General features: G+C 61.0%; 1 protein-coding gene across 2 annotated transcripts in view; it reads left to right on the forward strand.

Moving 5' to 3' along the window:
- Positions 1-1,132: 1,132 nt before the first annotated feature.
- The window catches only part of LOC101941918 (probable carboxypeptidase X1), a 40,688-nt gene continuing 23,708 nt past the window's right edge, over positions 1,133-18,112 (forward strand). The window contains exons 1-2 of one of the 2 annotated variants that reach the window (XM_065598423.1): positions 1,133-1,384; positions 12,221-12,328. In XM_065598423.1, the coding sequence (XP_065454495.1) occupies positions 1,261-1,384; positions 12,221-12,328 (232 nt within the window). In that variant the 5' untranslated portion in view covers positions 1,133-1,260. Of the gene's footprint in view, positions 1,385-9,451; positions 9,778-12,220; positions 12,329-18,112 lie in introns of those variants that run through there. The other variant, XM_065598422.1, reaches the window with a different exon arrangement.

Genomic DNA, 18,112 nt, shown 5'->3' on the forward strand with positions numbered 1-18,112 from the left:
CGAATGGCTAGGTAGCAGTTCTGCTGAAAAGGACCTAGGGGTCACAGTGGACGAGAAGCTGGATATGAGTCAACAGTGTGCTCTTGTTGCCAAGAAGGCTAACGGCATTTTGGGCTGTATAAGTAGGGGCATTGCCAGCAGATCGAGGAACGTGATCGTTCCCCTTTATTCGACATTGGTGAGGCCTCATCTGGAATACTGTGTCCAGTTTTGGGCCCCACACTACAAGAAGGATGTGGAAAAATTGGAAAGAGTCCAGCGGAGGGCAACAAAAATGATTAGGGGTCTGGAGCACATGACTTATGAGGAGAGGCTGAGAGAACTGGGATTGTTTAGTCTCCAGAAGAGAAGAATGAGGGGGGATTTGATAGCAGCCTTCAACTACCTGAAGGGGGGTTCCAAAGAGGATGGAGCTCGGCTGTTCTCAGTGGTGGCAGATGACAGAACAAGGAGCAATGGTCTCAAGTTGCGGTGGGGGAGGTCCAGGTTGGATATCAGGAAAAACTATTTCACTAGGAGGGTGGTGAAACACTGGAATGCGTTACCTAGGGAGGTGGTGGAGTCTCCTTCCTTGGAGGTTTTTAAGGCCCGGCTTGACAAAGCCCTGGCTGGGATGATTTAGCTGGGAATTGGTCCTGCTTTGAGCAGGGGGTTGGACTAGATGACCTCTTGAGGTCCCTTCCAACTCTGATATTCTATGATTCTATGATTCTATGATTCTAGATTTGCATAAGAGGAAAGCTGCTATAAAAGTGAGGTGTCTTGCAGAGGACCCCGGGTCTCGTCTTGTCAACATGGGAGCATCGATCCGGATCGGCAGAAGCCCGGCTCCACCCCCTCCCCCATCTAACTCACCTGGCCAGTGAAGTTAAGGGGAGCAACTAATTGGTAACAACAAAACAGAGTGTGTTTGTGTGTGTGTGTGAGTGTAAGTGTAATATATTATATGCATATAATACAGAGTTAATGAATACATGTATTACTAATAAATGTGGCGTTTTGCCTTATTCCCCCTGAAAAGATCCTGTGCAGTACTTTAAGTACAACACGTGCAGTTGCCAGCAGCTGGTGCTGTCCATCCCTCAGCAAGCCAAGAGCTCTTTGCCCTGCCCTCCTGGTGCCTGACGCAGACCGGCTCCCCTCGGGGCCCTGGTGCGGGGTCAGCGCTCTGACAGGTGCGTCTGCTGCTCCTCTGTCGTCCCTGCGGCTCCGGGGCCCGTGCAGAGGAGAGCTGAAGTGCAGCTGGTTTGGGCACGGGCCATGTGGCCATTGGGCTGCCACCAGTGTTTGCCTTGGAAAGGGGCCCGCAGCCTCAGCCGTGCCTCGTGGCCGCACAGCCGTGGGGAACTGGGGCCTGGCCAAAGGAAGGGGCAGCCTTGCTCACGTGAGTCCTGCAGGGGCTAAGGGGCTGGGCCCAAGCCGTGGGGCAGACCCGATAGCCAGGGCACTGCCAGCATGGCAGGCAGGGGGCCGTGACCTGGGCGGTTTAGGGTTAGGCTGTCTTGGCTCAGTGGCAAAGCAGCCAGGAGATGGGGGTGCTGTGGGTGGGAACCCCTGCTCTCCATGGGCCAGAGGGGAGCGCTGTACCTGGAGGGGGAGCTGTGTCCTCCACCCCAGCCACCGAGAGCCCCAAGAAGGGCACAGCGAGTGGCCAAGGGGGGAGGATCTTGGGGGGCCCTGCGGCTGTTCTGCCAGTGACAGCCCTTAGATATTCCACAGCCCCCCATCTCCGCCCTGTCCCCCCACACAGGCTTCCCCTCCTGCCTGGTCTGGCACCACCTAGTGCCTTCTCCCAAACCAAGGACACTGGCCAAGCCTGATGGGACAACCCCACCCCCAGCCCCGATCTGAGCGCCAGTGTCCCCTGGGCAATCTCCCCATGCTGCCATTCCCCTTGGGTGCTGGCCTGTCTGCCCCGGGGGCTGGAGGGCTCGCTACAGGCCAAGGGCTAGAGAAGCACTTTCCAGGCAGCAGCGGCAGCCAGCAGGAACATGCAAAGCCCTGGCTAGTGGGTATGTGTGTGTATCCCACACATGTGCACCTCTGGCCAGGATATAAGAAGAATTGGTCAGCTGTGTATCAAAGGCCCTATACTGCTAACAGCTGGTGGGGATTCTCCTTTAGCTCAAATGCAAAGGCCCTGGGCTTTCGAAGGAAGAATTAGGTGCTATCCCTGCTGCCGCTGGGAAGTTCATGCCCTGCGGTGCAGTGGAGTGCCGGCTGTGGCATCCGGGGAGGCCAGAGATGGATGGAACAGCCCCCCTGCCGCAGCCTGGCTCGCCACACGTCAGGCCTCAGCGTCCTCGCCAGGTTCACTCCAGACCCAGCAGGTTTGGCCACAGCAGCCCCTTGGAAGGAGCAGTCCCCAGCGCTGCACAGACGGGGGTTACTGCCCAGCACCGGCAGGAACCCCGACGCTGCTCCTTTAAGGACAATTCCCTGCCCTGCTTGGCGGCAGGAAGCGGCACAAGCTGCATAGATGTGGCCTGAGCTTGAATCTCTTCCCAGTGCTTTGGGGAAGTGAATAAACGCTCTGGCTGTGCTGAGTCAGGATAAACCAAACCCCCGGAGCCTGAGCGCCACGGGCCTTGGCCTCGGCTTCCGCCTATGGAGCCAAACCCTGATCCCCCAGCAAGCCCTGGCTCCGGACTGGCTCCACCACCAACAAAGAGCCCCCACCCCTCTGCTCCAGGGGTGAACAGCGGCTGGAGCGAGGCCAGCAAAGCAATGTCAATCCCCCGGCCTGACCTCGGCCACCTCAGCCTTGTTCTCATCCGCCGGGAAACTGCCCCCGCCGCTCCGGTTACTCCAGGAGAGCCCAGGCTGAGCTGTGAGGATTAGCAAACAGCAGATTTTCTTCTCGCTGTCTTATCAGCCGGGAAGTTAAAAGGCCCCCATCAAAGGCTCCTTTGCCGGCCCTCTCCAGGCTACAAACCCGGCCAGCCAAGCCCAAGACTGAGCGCTTGCTCGCGATTTCTAGCCTCCCTTGTGCCAACTGGCGTGGTGATAACCACCATACTTTGGCCTCTGGTTGGGAGGAGTTTTCCCTGGAGTCCTCTAGATGTCACTAGAGCTGACTGGCTGGTGTTTCTGTGCCCCACTGCCCTCTACTGGGTGGAAAGGGGGCTGCCCAGCTGCGTGGCCTAGCACCCATACTGTAATAGTTAGAGATTCTCCCTCTCCACGGCAGTTGGGGCTTCAAAGCAGGGCGCCCTGAATGCTGCTGCTGCTAGCATTTTCAGTGGGCCAACCTGAGTCATCTTGGGGCACTTCTCAAAGGCTCCCTATGGGCTGGGCTGCTCCACAGAGTCTTGCCCAGGGGGAGACGCTCCCTAGGGACTGAGCACACGAACCCTGCACAGCTCGCGGGGGGGCTGCTGCCCATGCCCGGATCCCCCGCCTGGGCGAGCGGCTCTCCCAGCTCCACCGCTGGGAACGGCACGCAGGCCGAGACGGGCAGGACGTTCTGCCTCCCGTCTCCCTGAGCAGGGCAGGACCTCCCTGCCCCATTGCCACAGACCTTTCTCTGCGCTCCTGGGCGCTGGGCTCAGCCTTTCTGGAGAGGGGCAGAGAGACACGGCCCAAAATACCCCTCCCACCTCCCTGAGTCCAGGCATAAGCCCCAGTCCCTTGTTAACGCTCTGTGCAGCAAGGCCCTGAAACAGCTCGGGGGAGAGGGAGGAGAGAAACCCTCTAACTGAGCGGGCGAGGGCTAGTGAGTGCATGCGTGTGTGTATGTACATCATCACCATCAACTGGAGGGAATCAGAACTGTTCAGCTGTGTGTCATGAACCCCATACTGCTAACCGTGGATGGAGATTCTCCTATAGCTCAGTCTCTGGTGCCTGTGCTTTCGCAGCAGGAGGAAGTGTGCTCTCCCAGTGCCTGTGGGCTACAGCCGGCGCTCGGGCAGTACGTCAGTCGCGTGGCAGCCAGTGAAGGACAGGCACCTGCGCTGGCCAGGAGGATTGTGTCTGACAATGTGAGCGTGTGACACATGCCTACCCAGGGGATAGTGCTGTCTTGGGGGGGGCACTACTGTGGGGCCCCCCACCCACACTGTTGATGTGCACATGGTTGGGGCCAGCCGAGGCTGTGCAGGGTAGAACTGGAAAGTGAGGGCACTGTGAGACCCCTTGCATAGGCCATTGGATCATCTGTCTGACCTCCCGCGCAACCGGCCAGAGAATCCAGCCAGCCGCCCCTGCATGGAGCCTAGGGACTCCTGTTGGCCTGGAGCCAGGGTGTTTGTGGGGTCTCCGCCATTTGTCAGCCCCAGTGGGCCCTGCTGGGAATAATGGATGCGCTCAGAGTGGCTCCCAGTGCTCTCGTGAGGCGCAGCCAAGCCACTGGGGCTGGTAAATGCAGCCCTGTCTCCTCCTGGCCTGTCAATTCCAGCTTGCAAGGGTCTCACACAGCCTGGGGCGGTGCACGGCCCGAGGGCTCCTGCTCCACTCGGGCGATTGGAGCCCCTCAGCCTTTGGTGTGGACCTGGCCGGCCTGTCCCAGGGCTGCTCTCATCCCCTAGAACTGAGGGCTGGAGTGCAGAGCCCCGCGGGCCTCAGCCCCCCATGCCCACGATTGGCCCAACCTTTGAGCTTGGGGCTGTATTGTGCATTAAAATGCAGGCAAAGGGCTGGTTAAAAGCTGCTGTCCCTGGCTTGCATTTCCTGTCCCCTCTGCTTTGCTCTCTAATGGAGAGCCTTGTAGCTGGCTGCTCTGGGGGGCTGGAGCTGAGTCACTTACTTGTGCAGCGCCTGGCACCATGGGCCCCACCCCTGCCATGTCAATCGAGAATCACAACACGGGAATGACGTTCAATCACTAACCGCTCAGGCGAGATTCAAACCCGTGACCCAGCTGCGAATGGCTCCATCCCCCACCGGGGAACTCTGAATGGGTCCTACTTGCACATCCTGGGAGTCCCCCTTTGGGATCACGGGGTGCCCGAGAGCACTGTTTCGGCAGCTGGTGCCACGCTGCACACACCGCAGATGCTGCTCCTTGCTTATGTCAGTCTTCTCAAATCCTCTCTCTTTTCTGGGCTCGGGTACCATGAAATAGACCATCAGACGCACAGAGCCACCGTGGACTTCACGGTACAGCCGTCCTCGTGGAACGTGCTCCGAATGTCACAGTACAGATGGGCTCAGCTAGAGCTCAGAATCTTACTAACTGAGCTAAAGGGGAATCTTTATTGGTGATTAGCCATACAGAGCATATGACACACAGATGAGCAGTTCTGATTCTGACCAACAGGGGGAAACAGAGTGTCACACATATATGCTAGCAAGTTCATCTTCTGGGTGGCTTTCCCCCAGCCTCTCGGCCCTCACTGTCTGTGCAGGGACTAGGAAACACCTAACAAAAATGAAATCATTGAAATAAAATAAGAATTGAGCTTGCAAGGGCCTATGGGGGGGGCAGGGCTGAGGTCATCCGAGGCCAGTCAGAGCCCCAGGCATGGAATTGCTCGGATATTTCTGAGGCGCTCTGCTGGGGTTCAGTATTCAAGTGACAAAGCCCGTGCTCAAGGAGCCGAAGGCAGTCTCCAGCCAGCCCGTGGAAAGGGAAAACCAGAGCAATTCTGGAGGGGTTAAGACACGTGCAAGGGGGGTGGGTCTGGAGCGCAGTTACATAAGGAGCATGTGTGTTTTTGCTGCAAAGGGAGGGAAAGAAAACAGGAACAGCCCGTGGAGAGAAATTCCAGCATTTCTTATCCAGCCACTTGGCTTGGGGAGATGGATCTGTAACCCTTTCCTGCACAAGCGTCTAGCACCGTCAGATCAGGGGCTCGGAGCACGTTCCCAGCGTGAATTAGGCCTCCTGGCTGTGCTGCATGAGGCACGGGCCTTGCTAGCCCTGCGAGCTCAACCGAGGTGCCGAGCTGGGGTCCTGCGTGCTCGGCCGGTTGGAATACAGAGGGGAAGGGTGGGGTTGTGGTGAAGGCATTGGGGGAGATCTGGAGACTCTCTGTGCCTTAGCTCCCCGTCTGTACAATGGGTGCACCGCCCATCCTGGGCCATCGCTTGAGACTGTGAGGTCTCTGGGGCGGGGGCTGCCGCTCAGTGGGTATGTCTGCAGGGCCCTGCCCGAGGCTCCTGACTCCCACCAGCCGGGAGGGGCAGGGCTGGAGTCACAGCTCTTGGGTCGAGTGTCCTCAGGACGTTCTGGACATTGTAAAGGAGTGAGTGGGCCGAGCACTGGGACTGCAGGGGGCTGTGGGAGGTGGATGCAGGCTGTCGGACAGGCCTTCCCGAACGTGTGATGGTTTCAGCGCGGTCGGCTGATCGCTCTGCGCAGCGCTTGGTGCTCTGTTCTGGTGCAGGCTGGAGGCACGCAGGATTGGCGAAGGGTTCACCGCCCTGACTTGTTCCTTGGGGCGGGACATGTCCGCTTCAGTGGAGCCTGCTAGGCAGGTTCTCTTGGCCTGTAATCCAGCCTCAGCGTAGGCTTGGTGGGATCCGTTAGGTTCATCCTGTGTTTAGCAGCCTTCGTTTTCTGCCATCGACGCTCGAGTTTCCAGCCCCTTTCTCCATCCGGTGCCGGGAGTCGGGAACCGCGGCGATGCGGGCAATGGGGAGGGAGGGGCTGCTGGGGCCAGCGTGCCGATTGAGGAGGCTACCGTGCAGTGACGGTGATTCGCCAAGTTCTCGACTCCTTGTCCTGTGGGGCGGGGAGGTCTGTCCCACGGGTCTCTCGTTGCTGGGGAGCTGGGAGAGTTCTGGCCAGGCCTGAGGGAGGGGATGGTCTGCGCTGGGCAGTGGCTGGGCTGTGATGTCCTCGACACTGACAGTGAACCGGAGAGCAGGGCCCAGGCGTGACCGGCTGGTGGGCTGGACCAGAGACGACCTGCGAGAGTCCGCAGGAGGAGAGAAGTTCTGGGGCTGAGTGTTGAAATCTCCCAGGACGGGCGGTCTGGGGTGTTTCCCAGCCGTCCCTTCTCTCCCTTCCCCTCCAGCCTGTCCCTGTCCTGCCTCTTTCCCAGCCCAGGCTCCTCGTCCCAGTCCCAGTCTCCCCTCCTGGGGTGTCTTTTGGGCTCCTACGATCCTGTCTGGCCCAGGAGTGTCATGAGGTCATTCCCATCTCCCAGCCATTGCCGCGTTGTCAGTCATAGAGACAAGCAGTCTGGGGGGGACCACCACGGACTTGTCTGCACAGCTCTTCTCTGAACCCACTCCAAGTGATCAACATCCTTCTCGATGTGTGAACCCCAGAACTGGGCACAATTTCCAGCAGTGCTCGCACCAGTGCCAAGTACAGCGGGAAAATCACCTCTCGACTCCGACTTGAGATTCTTCCAGGTCATTGATAAACGTGTTAAATAGCCTAGGGCCAAGAACCGATTCCTGGGGGACCCCACTGGAAATACACCCCCCCCATCACAATTCCCCATTCACTGTTACATTTTGAGACCTATCGGTCAGCCAGCTTTTAATCCATTTCATGTGTACCATGGTCGTTTTATATTGGGCTTGGTTACGGTACCAAGTCAAACACCTTACAGCAGGCTACGTCTATTACGTCAATGCTATTACCTTTATCGACCAAACTCGGTATCTTGTTTTGATGAGTTTACAAGTTAGTTTGACAGCATCTATTTTTCATAAACCCATGTTGACTGGCATTAACTGCATCACCCTCCTTTCATTCTTTATTAATCAGGTCCCATATCAGCTGCTCCATTATCTTGCCCAGAATCATTGTCAGGATCTCTGGTCATCCCCTTTACCCTTTTTAAAAATTGGCACAACATTAGCGTTCTTCCAGTCTTCTGGAACTTCCGCAGTGCTCCAAGACTTGCTGAAAATCAACATTAATGGTCCAGCGAGCTCCTCAGCCGACTCTTTTAAAACTCTTGGACTTGCTGCTTTAAAATGTCAGACTTTAGCAGCTGCTGTTTAACGTCCTGCAGAGATACTGGTGGAATAGAAAGAGTGTTAGCACCATATGATGAGACTGCCTCATCTGTTTTTTCCCCAAATACAGAACAGAAATATTTCTTGAGCATTTCTCCCTTTTCTGTATTAACATTGATAGTTCTGCCAATTCCATCTAGTAATAGACCAATACCATTGTCAGGATTCTTTTTGTTCCTAATATACGTAAAGAACTTATTGTCCTTAACACTGCTGGCCATAGATTTCTCCTTGTGTCCCTTGGCTTCTCTTATCAATGTTCTTCAGTTCCTAACTTCTGATTTATATTCCTTACTATCAACTTCCCCTTTCTTCCACTAGTGATATATATCTTGCACTTCCCCTCTAAACCAGACTGGCTTTTTAACCAGTATAACCTTCTGTCTTGACTTTGGCTTTTGGGGCATCCAGTAAGGTGTTCTTAAAAGATTGCCAATTTTTGTTCACATTTTTCTGGAACCAAGACAGAGCGTGCCAGGCTGATTTCTGTCCTCAGGCGCCCTGGTGCAGGCTCCACGGAAGGTACCGTATTAATAGCGATACTTAACTCTCAGCATTGCACGGGCTCAGAGTGTGCATGGTGCTGTGGAGGCACATGCACCCCGTGGGGTTGAGGGCATAGTGAGAGCCACAAGGGTCCCCTCCCGCTGGACTTTCACTCCAACACCAGTTTAGCACCTTCCATCCAAGAAGCCCAAAGCACCTCCCAAGCACTAGTTCATTAACACCCTCTCCTAGGAGGCAGATGAGGAAGGTTGGCCCAGTGGCTTGGGCACAGGCCTGGGTGTCCCTGGTTCCTCTGCTACCGCCTCCGGCGTGGCCTTGGACAAGTCACATAGACTCAGGTCCTTAGGAGTATTGAGGGGCTTAAAGCCCATTGAACCAAAGTCTGTCTGGCCTCAGGTCCCGTCTGTCCAGGCGGATCACAGCCCTGCCCTGCTGCCCGGGGTGCGAGGAGGAGAAACGCGTTAATGAGCGCGTGCAGCTCAGTCGCTGTGGCAAGGGGGATCTTGGCGGAGGGAAGCCCCATTTTACAGACGAGGAAACTGAGGCTCCGAGCTGTGAAATGACTGGCCCAAAGCTGGGGGGTGGGATGGCAGGGCCAGGAATCAGGACTAGAAGGCAGGTCCCCTGGCACCTTTTCAGGGGGGGCAGCAAAGGCCTGTAGATTCCTGGCCAGAGCCAACGCCCGATGCCATCGCCTAGGAACGATTGTGGGGCCGTCTGGCCTTGGACTCTGCGCAGGGGCTGTAGTGCCAGCCCTGGCAGCCCCTCACCCGCGGGCACGCTTCGCCCACAGCCCTGGTGCCCTGGGCACGGGCGGCTCCTGGGAGCTTCGCTGGCAGAGCCGGGCCGCAAACAGCAGCAGGCTCGCCCCAGGGAGCAGCGGGGCGGGACCCTGCCCCTGGCTTTGGGGTCTCCGGGGCCCGGGCGCTGCGGGAACCGCCGCCCCCCCTCCAGCCGGGAGCCCAGGCGCTTTTGGCGGGTCCCGCTACTCCGCGCAATGCGGTAGCTGTGTGGAGCCCGGCCGGGGGGCCGGGGGAGGGACCAGCCGCGCTGCGGGCTGAACGCACCGAGCCAGAGCTGCGCACCCCGCGTCCGTGTCCGCTGCGCCCCGCCTGGCCCCTGCGCCCCTCGCCATGCTGGCCCGGCCCCTGCTGCTCCTCCTCGCCCTGGTCCCCGCAGCCCGCCTGCCCGGCGCGCACGGGGCCCCTGGCCCCGCCACCCTCCGCCCGGGCGACGAGCGGGAGGTGACGGCGGCACCCGCAGCGCCGAGCACCCAGGGGCAGCTGGGGGAGCCCGTCCCCGAGGGCGGGAGGCTGCGGCTGGCCGAGGAGAAGGCAGCGGGCGGTGAAGGTAGGGGCTGGAGCCCAGCCTGGCACCGGGGGGCTGGGCGCTTGGGGGGGGGGGGGGGGGGCTCCAGCCTCCAGCCTCCAGCCTCCTGCCGTGTGTGGTTGTGTCTCCTGTGGCTGTGTTGGGTCCGTGCACTGTGCGGTGCCAGTTCTCTGCTCTGGGTGCCGTGTGGGTCCTCGGCTGGGTGCGCTCTGCTGGGCTCGGCTTCCCCATGGGACTCTCGGGGCGTCCTGCTCGGGGCTGGCTTGCGTTGGGTTTTCTTTGCCGGGGGCGTCCTGTCCTGGGGGGTGCGAGGCAGTCCCTGTTGTGGAGACTTCTTCTCTTTCCTGTGGGCGTGTGGGCTGTGTTCTGTGGCCTGGCGTGTTGTTCTGTGGGGCGTGTTGCGTGGTGCCGGGGTGTTGTGTGCGCTCTGTGGGGCGTGTTGCGTGGTGCCCGTGTATTGTGTGTGCTCTGTGGCGCGTGTTGTGTGGTGCCCGTGTATTGTGTGTGCTTTGTGGGGCGTGTTGCGTGGTGCCCGTGTATTGTGTGTGCTTTGTGGGGCATGTTGCGTGGTGCCCGTGTATTGTGTGTGCTTTGTGGGGCGTGTTGCGGGTGCCCGTGTATTGTGTGCACTTTGTGGGACGTGTTGTGTGGTGCCGGGGTGTTGTGTGCGCTCTGTGGGGCGTGTTGTTGGTGCCAGTCTGTGTTGTGTGTGCTCTGTGGGGCTTGTTGTGTGGTGCCGGGGTGTTGTGTGCGCTTTGTGGGGCGTGTTGTGTGGTGCCCGTGTATTGTGTGCGCTCTGTGGGGCGTGTTGTGTGGTGCCCGTGTATTGTGTGCGCTCTGTGGGGCGTGTTGTGTGGTGCCCGTGTATTGTGTGCGCTCTGTGGGGCTTGTTGTGTGGTGCCGGGGTGTTGTGTGCGCTTTGTGGGGCGTGTTGCGTGGTGCCCGTGTATTGTGTGCGCTCTGTGGGGTGTGTTGTGTGGTGCCAGTCTGTGTTGTGTGTGCTCTGTGGGGCGTGTTGCGTGGTGCCGGGGTGTTGTGTGCGCTTTGTGGGGCGTGTTGTATGGTGCCGGGGTGTTGTGTGCGCTCTGTGGGGCGTGTTGCGTGGTGCCCGTGTGTTGTGTGCGCTTTGTGGGGCGTGTTGTGTGGTGCCCGTGTATTGTGTGTGCTTTGTGGGGTGTGTTGCGGGTGCCCGTGTATTGTGTGCGCTTTGTGGGGCGTGTTGTGTGGTGCCGGGGTGTTGTGTGCTCGTTGTGTGGCTTGGGGGGACGGGATCTCTCACTACACAGCATCCCCCAAGAGTGCCCAGCGTGGCACACCAGACGCTCCCATTGCACTTCTCTGCAGTCACACACAAGCTGTGCGAAGTTGCAGAGAAGCCGAGCTGCGAACAGGCTGCGCCGCGCTGTGTGGGAGCGGGGGGCTCGCTTGGCTGCTGGGAACTGGGGTGGGGGGATCCTTCCCCGAGTAGCCCGGATCCTCTCACAGGATTTCTTCCCTTTGCTTTGCCTGCAGAGGGGATTGGCTGGCCGGGCTGCTCCCCTTGGCTCTCCTCCAAAGTGCCGGCCAGCAGCTTTCTGCTGAGTGGGTGATGGGGGAGGCCGTGACGGGCGGATCCTGGCCCGGGGTGATGGGCAGGACGCCCCTGAGCCTTGTTCCCAGATCCCAGCACAGCCGGCCCCTCGCCTCCGGGAGCTGGGCTTGGCTCAGGGGGTGGAGAAGCGACAATGGGATCTCTGAGCTGGGGGCCCAGGGAGAGGAGTCGGGGAGTGGAGCAGAGCGACCGAGCTAACGCAGTCCAGAACCCATCCATGCCCGCTAGCCCCAGCCTCCCCTCCACTGCCAGGTCTCCGGGCGCTCCCCAGGCTCCTCCGGGCTGGGGGGAACTAGCAAGTCTGCGGTCAGGCGATCCCCCATGATCCAGCAGCCCTGGGTGCCTCCCTGCTCTGCCACAAACTCCCTAGGGCGCCGGGGCCCCAGCCGCCTTCGTGAGACGGGACCGAGCCGCTCCAGGCCGTGTCCCAGGCCCTGCGCTGATGGCCCCTCGTGAGCTCCTCTAGCCGCAGCCGCTGGAGCCGGAGGAACCGAGTTCTGGCCCTGCTGTGACTGTGCTGTTCCCAGCAGCCCGGACGTGCAGCACAGAGACAGCAATGGAGCTGCTTGGGGGCACTGTGTGTGTCACAGCGGACGGGACCCACACAGCTGGGCCCCTTGCTATGGGGCTGAGCTCTGGGGCAGCAGGAAACACCAGTCCCCAGTTGTTCACAAAGGAGCCTTGATCTCTGGGTTAGAGGGAGCAGCACAATCCTCACAGCCACCCCCCATGGCAGGCCTGGGGCCGGCAGCGCCCTGAATTGCAGCCCCCGCGTCCCCCAGCCCGGCTGCTCGGTTTGGAGCTCGCCCCCTCCCGGCGCCCCCTCCCTGAGGAGGAGCGGGGTGACCGTGTGTCTGGTTTGCCTTTCTCCAGCCAGGGGCACCACGAAGAAAGCCGTGCGGGTTAAAGTAGTGAAGAAAAAAGTCTTGAAGAAGAAACCCAAGGCTTCGGGCCAGGGAGCAGCCACCGAGCAGCAGCCACGTACGTACTTCCCCCGCCAGGGGGCGCTGACGCAGCCCGGGTATCCCCGCTGAGCCCCATGCCGTGCCGGCCGCTCCACACGGTTCCACTTGGCCAGCGCTGGTCTCGTCTCCAGCTTCTGCACGGCCATACGCACAGTCGAGGGCCTGCGTCCTATGCGGCACATCCGTCCTACGCAGCAGAGACCCCGGAGTCCTGCAGCTCCCCCTGCCCCCGCCCCATCCCAGGGAGCAGCCCGGGATTCCTGGTGGGGTTGGGTCTGATACCAAATTCCATTGATTATACGCTCCCGCTACATTGCCAGCGCCCTGCTCCGGTGCCCGACGCTTACCTGTCTTGCAGAGATGGGCAGGGCCAGCGGGGGCTTGGAAGTGCGGTTGCCACCTGCTCAGGTTTTCCCGGGAGTGTCCCTTGTCCTGGGAAATCTGTCGGGGTGCTGTGTACACACCGCCGGCTGTCTTGCTGGCTCGGGGTCAGCCCGGATGTCCTAGTGTTTTTGTACCTCCGAGCTGGCAAACCTAACTTGTCCCGCTTGGGAGGCAGATGACACTGCCAAGGGGAGTCAACTCCTTCCTTCTCCCTTTGGGGCAGAGGTGACTTTCCATTGTGGAGGAGCAGGGTTGGATTCTTAACCCCCCCACACACCTCAGCAAACCTTGTCAGCAGCCTGGTCCCCCACCCCGTGCCTGCCACTGCAGCCGGCCCCCAGGACCTGCCCGAGCTAGAGGTGTCTGCAGAAATGCAGAGATACGGCCGTCATTAGACCAGCATTAACACCCATTGCTCCTGCCCCTCGGCTGCACCCCCCCCCCCGCCCTGGGCACCCCGACGGGGACTGCCACGGGCTCACATGCCTGTCAAAATGTACCCACCTCCCTGCCCTGGACACTGACAAACATCCTCGTGTGCATGCCTGGGCCTGAACCCCCCTCTGTCTCCCCCCCGCACACACCCCCACGTGCACTCTCCCCCCTCCCAGGAGCTCCTGCATGCACATACAGATACCCCCTGTGTGCCCCCGGGGCAGGGCCTCTGAACCTTTCCACAGACGGAGCCAGGGCCTGCCCGGGCTCCCGCAGGTTATTCTTGGAAAGCTGGCGCTGTTGTTTTTCCTTGGGCTTTTGAGGCTTCAAGCGGCACCGAGGAGCGTTTCCTGCTCAGCTGCGGTGCAGCCGGGTGGAACGTTGGCAGGAGCCCGCTGCTGACTGGGACGGCCTCGTGAGGCAGCGACACCAGGGCAGTAGGGCACCCGCTCTCGCTAGCCCCTGAGGAGCTGTACTGGGGAGATTTCCAGGGAACGTCTAGTGTAGACGCAGCCTCCGAGGACCAAATATGGAGCAAAGCCCGGCCAGGGGCCTTTGGCAGCATCCCAGCAGGAGACGCCGAGTCTAGGGCGCTAGTCTCGGGCTGGGCACATCTGCGAGTGGCAACTGGGCAGTTTCCCCCATCACAGCGGGAGCTGATCACTAGCATGGGGCTGGAGGACATTCCCCTGCAGGGTGCAGTGGGGAGCCACTGTCCCTGGGCTCTGGGGATTGTGCTTCCCTGGGAACCAGCCGGAGAGATGGGCAGGTTTGGGAGGAGAGTGGGGCACTGGAGGAGACGAGGGGTCTCTGGGCTGTTCTGCCTGGCAGAAACGGGGTACGGGGGTGAGACAGGGTTGCCAGGTGTCCAGTTTTCGACCGGAATGCGTGGTCGAAAAGGGACCCCGGCTGTTAAAAGTCCAGTGGGCAGCATAGCGGGGCTCCGCACGCTGCCCCAGCCCCAAGCACCAGCTCTGCAGCTCCCATTGGCCAGGAACCACAGCCAATGGGAGCTGTGGGGGTGGCGCCTGTGGACAGGGCAGCGTGCAGAGCTGCCTGGCTGCGCCTCCGCATAGGAGCCAGAGGGGGGACATGCCGCTGCTTCTGGGAGCTGCTTGAGGTAAGCGCCACCCAGAGCCTGCACCCCAACCCCTCTCCTGAACCCCAACCCCCTCCCCCAGCCCTGATCCCCCTCCCACACTCCGAACCCCTCGATCCCAGCCCGGATCCCCCTCCTGTACCCCAAACCTCTCATCCCCAGTTCCACCCCAGAGCCTGCACCCCCAGCCAGAGCCCTCACCCCAACCCCAGCCCTGATCCCCCTCCCGCCTCTGAATCCCTCAGTCCCAGCCCAGAGCCCCCTCCTGCACCCCAAACCCCTCATCCCCGGCCCCACGCCAGAGCCCACAGCCCCAGCCAATGCCCTCAACCCCTCCACCCCCCCTGCCCCAGCCCAGTGAAAATGAGTGAGTGAGTGAGGGTGAGGGAGAGTGAGCGACAGAGGGAGGGGGATGGAGTGAGTGGGGGCAGAACCTTGGAGAAGGGGCGGGGCAGGGGGTGGGGCCTCATGGAAGAGGCGGGAAGGGAGCAGGGCAAGGGTGTTTGGTTTGGTGCAATTAGAAAGTTGGCAACCCCAGGGTGAGATGGGCACTGGGCTGTTCTGTGAGGCAAATCCTAACCTTGCGATTGCTCCAGGGCCTGGGAGCAGCGTTACCTAATGGTTCCTGTTCTCACTGGTCCCCCAGAGAGGGGAGTGTCTCCCCGGGGAGACGTACAGCGGCAGGAGGCAGGTGCTAACCCAGCTCAGGGGCAGGCGCTGCCTGGGGGGCCTCATGCCCACACAGGAGCTAAGCCAGGCCAGTGCTCTCGGGTCTGAGTGAAGCTGGTCTGTGTCACGGACTCACAGCTCGTGCCCACTCTTGGCCCCATGCGGTCGGTGGGGGGTGCCCCTTTCAGTGCAACAGCCCTTCTCGGAGGTCCACTCTCTCCCGGGGTCAGGCCCCTCCACCTCCTGGATCCGCACCTCTCTGAGCCTTAGCACGTCTGTCTCTGCCGTGGGCCCCCTCAGGGAGTCCCCTTGGTCTGGACCCCCAGGGGCCTCCACCCCCGAAGGGGTTGATGCCCCCTGTTCTCTAGCCCGGAGTGACTCTCAGCCAGCGTAACACAGGAGGGTTTATTGAGAGTTGAACTCAGCACAGGAAACTCTCAGGGCCTCAGGCCTGGCCTCCCTCAGCCCAGCACATCCCAGTCTCTCTGCATCCAAGTGGGCTCTGCCTGTTCCCCCTCTCTAGCCCCGAGCCCCCCTGCTCCCAGCTGGGCATCTGAGATCCCCGGCCCCAGGCCCCGCCTCTGTCCATTGTCTTCTCTCCAGGTAAACAGGGTTGTAAACTGGGGCCTCCTCTCCTCGCTTCTGTCCTCTGGCTGGAACCGACTGGTCAGGTCACTGGGTCCTCACTCTGCAGCCCGTTGTCCTCCCACTGGCCAGAACCAGCTGCGACTCCTGAGCTGGGTCTCCGGGTCGGGGTCTCAGGTCCCCAGTCGCTGGGGTATCCATCCTCCAAGCCATTGGCTGGGGTCCCAAGTTCCCTCTCCGGTCCTCTGTAAGAACAAACTCCCCCTCCCCCTCCCCTCCCCTCGTTAAACCACTAACACCCAGGGAAACTGAGTCCTCCCTCCCCCCGCATGCAAACCATTGAAACCCCACCGAAAACAAGAAAACAAACAAGAAAATCCCCCACTTCGTCACAGTCTGCAGCATTACCGGGCCGGATCTGCTGCAGGGGCCCTCGCTGCGTCCAGGGGCTGACCGGGCCAGAGGGCCCTGCAGCTGGGGAAGCAGTGGGCCGAGGCCCTGTCAGAACTGGGGACTCGCACAGGAGCACAGAGGAGGGGCGTGCAAAGCCGCAGGGCCTGATCTCCAGCCCCCGAGTCTCCTGCACCGCGTGACCTTAGCCCAGGCAAAGAGGTGCTGCCCCGAGACGCCAAGGCGCTGGTGGATGCTCGGGCCTGGGCTGGGTGCTGAGGGCAGGAACTCCTGCCATCCACGTGGCCTAGTGGCTGCTACTGCCGTGAGGTGCTGTCCCTGCCTTGGTGGCGCCAAAGTGCTGGTCCGGAGGACGTGGGAGTCGCACCGGGAGCGGAGTGACTGGTCCCCAGGGGGATTTCAGCTCCACAAACGCACTCGCGGGCCGGGCAGAGCCGAGCCACGTCCCCGGCCACTCTCGAAGCTCCGGCAGTGGCACAGTAGGGGCAGGGAACCCGCCTGCGTCCCTGGCAAGGCAGCTGAACCTCAGGGCGGGCTCACTCCATAGTCTGAGAGAGTTTCCGGGGCGTAGAGAAGACGAGATCGTTTCCCCTGCGGAGAGGGAGCCGTGGCTGGGAGGAAGAGGAAGCCGAAGGCTCCGCTCCAGGCTGCTGGGATCAGGCTCGGGTATTCCCGGGAGAAACGGGGCTCGGGTCGGGCTGCAGAGGCAGGAGGGAGGCTGCTCGCCCCGCAGCGGGTCGGAGAAGCCCAGTTCCCCGGGCTCCTCCCTGCGTCTCCACATGTGCCCAGGGCAGCCCCAGGGAGGCGGTGAAAGAGCCCGGGTGGCATTGGCCCTGCCGCAGCTGTGGGGGAGGGAGGGTGTATGACCCCGCTGGGCAAAGACCTCGTGAGAGCCACTCCCAGCCTGTGGCTGGCCCGGCGCGGCTCTCCCATTGCAGGGCCTGCTGGCTCCCATGCTTGGGCTGTAGCACTAGTGGGGGGCGGGAGAGGTTTGTGTCCGAGTCACCCTGCGGGATCCCCTCTCTTCCCAGCATCTCCAGGGCGCCATCAGTGAGTCTGGGTGCCAGGGAGTTCCCAGGACTTCCCCTTTTACCCCCCGCCCTCTGAGCAACGACCAGAGGGGGCGCCACAGAGCAGTGCAGTTACCTGCCTCCCCCGCAGGGCCAAGCCCAGCCTGCAGCGGGAGGTTCCACAGGGGAACAGCTGCGACCGGCCTGGCCCCATCCCCCGCCCAGACCCCCTGGGATTGCGCCGGGATATGATGGCTCTTTGACTCATCCTCACAGGCTGTGGTTGTGGTTTCAGCTCTCCGTTGTTCTCTGGTATCCGCTGGCCTGATCTCCGGCAGCGCTTGGGTCTCCAGCAGTGTGTTTGGCTCCAGGCTGGGCTGAGTGTGCTGCGCTCTTCCTGGGGTGGGGAGCCGGGGAAGACTCCACCCGGGAGCTTGTTCTGAGTCCTGGCCGGGGGGGAACTGAAGCAGGCTGGCCTCACGGCTGTGTGCAGCCCCCTGGATCCAGGGGGTCCCCACGGACTTTGTGCCCAGTGTAACAATCAATAATTCCCGTCGCTAGCACTAACACGGCCTTCTGGGTGGTGCAAACAGCTGTGCCTGCACTCCCCCCAGCCGTGAAATGCTGCAGCCACCTCTGGGGGGGGGGCACGGCTGCTGCTTAATAGGCCGAGTAACCCTGCAGTAATGCAGGCCAGGCAGCGAGGAGGAATGCCGGATGCGGTTTAAGCTGCTGGGGGAATCAGGAAAGCTGAATGTAACCGGCCAGGCTGGAATTGGCTGGAACGCTGGGGTTAGCCCGGGGGCGTTAGCGACGGCCTGTGTCCCTGCACGGCTGGCTCCGGTACTGAAGTCTCTCGGCTCTGGCTCTGGGGGTAGATGCGTGAGCCCCTAGACTCATTCCCTGCTGATGATGGTGGCACTGTCTGTGCTGCCTGCAGCCTCTGGGACAGCCAAGACATGAGGTCTCCAAGCCAGCAGCCCAGCACCCCGTAGCAGCAAACCGGGCCCTGGGCTGTGTATCGGCTCCGAGAAAGAGCTCATCAAACACACTGAAACCAAGCAAAGGGAAACAGGAGGAAATACTTCCATCTCTCAGGCTGCGGGGTAACCCCCATTGCTGAGCACTTACCCCTAAACCCACTACGGCACTGGAGAATAGGCCGCAGGGGATACCCCGTACCGCCCGGGCCTAGGGCAGCACAGAG

This window comes from Chrysemys picta, chromosome 5 (assembly GCF_011386835.1).
Source record: "Chrysemys picta bellii isolate R12L10 chromosome 5, ASM1138683v2, whole genome shotgun sequence".
Classification (NCBI taxonomy): domain Eukaryota; kingdom Metazoa; phylum Chordata; order Testudines; family Emydidae; genus Chrysemys; species Chrysemys picta.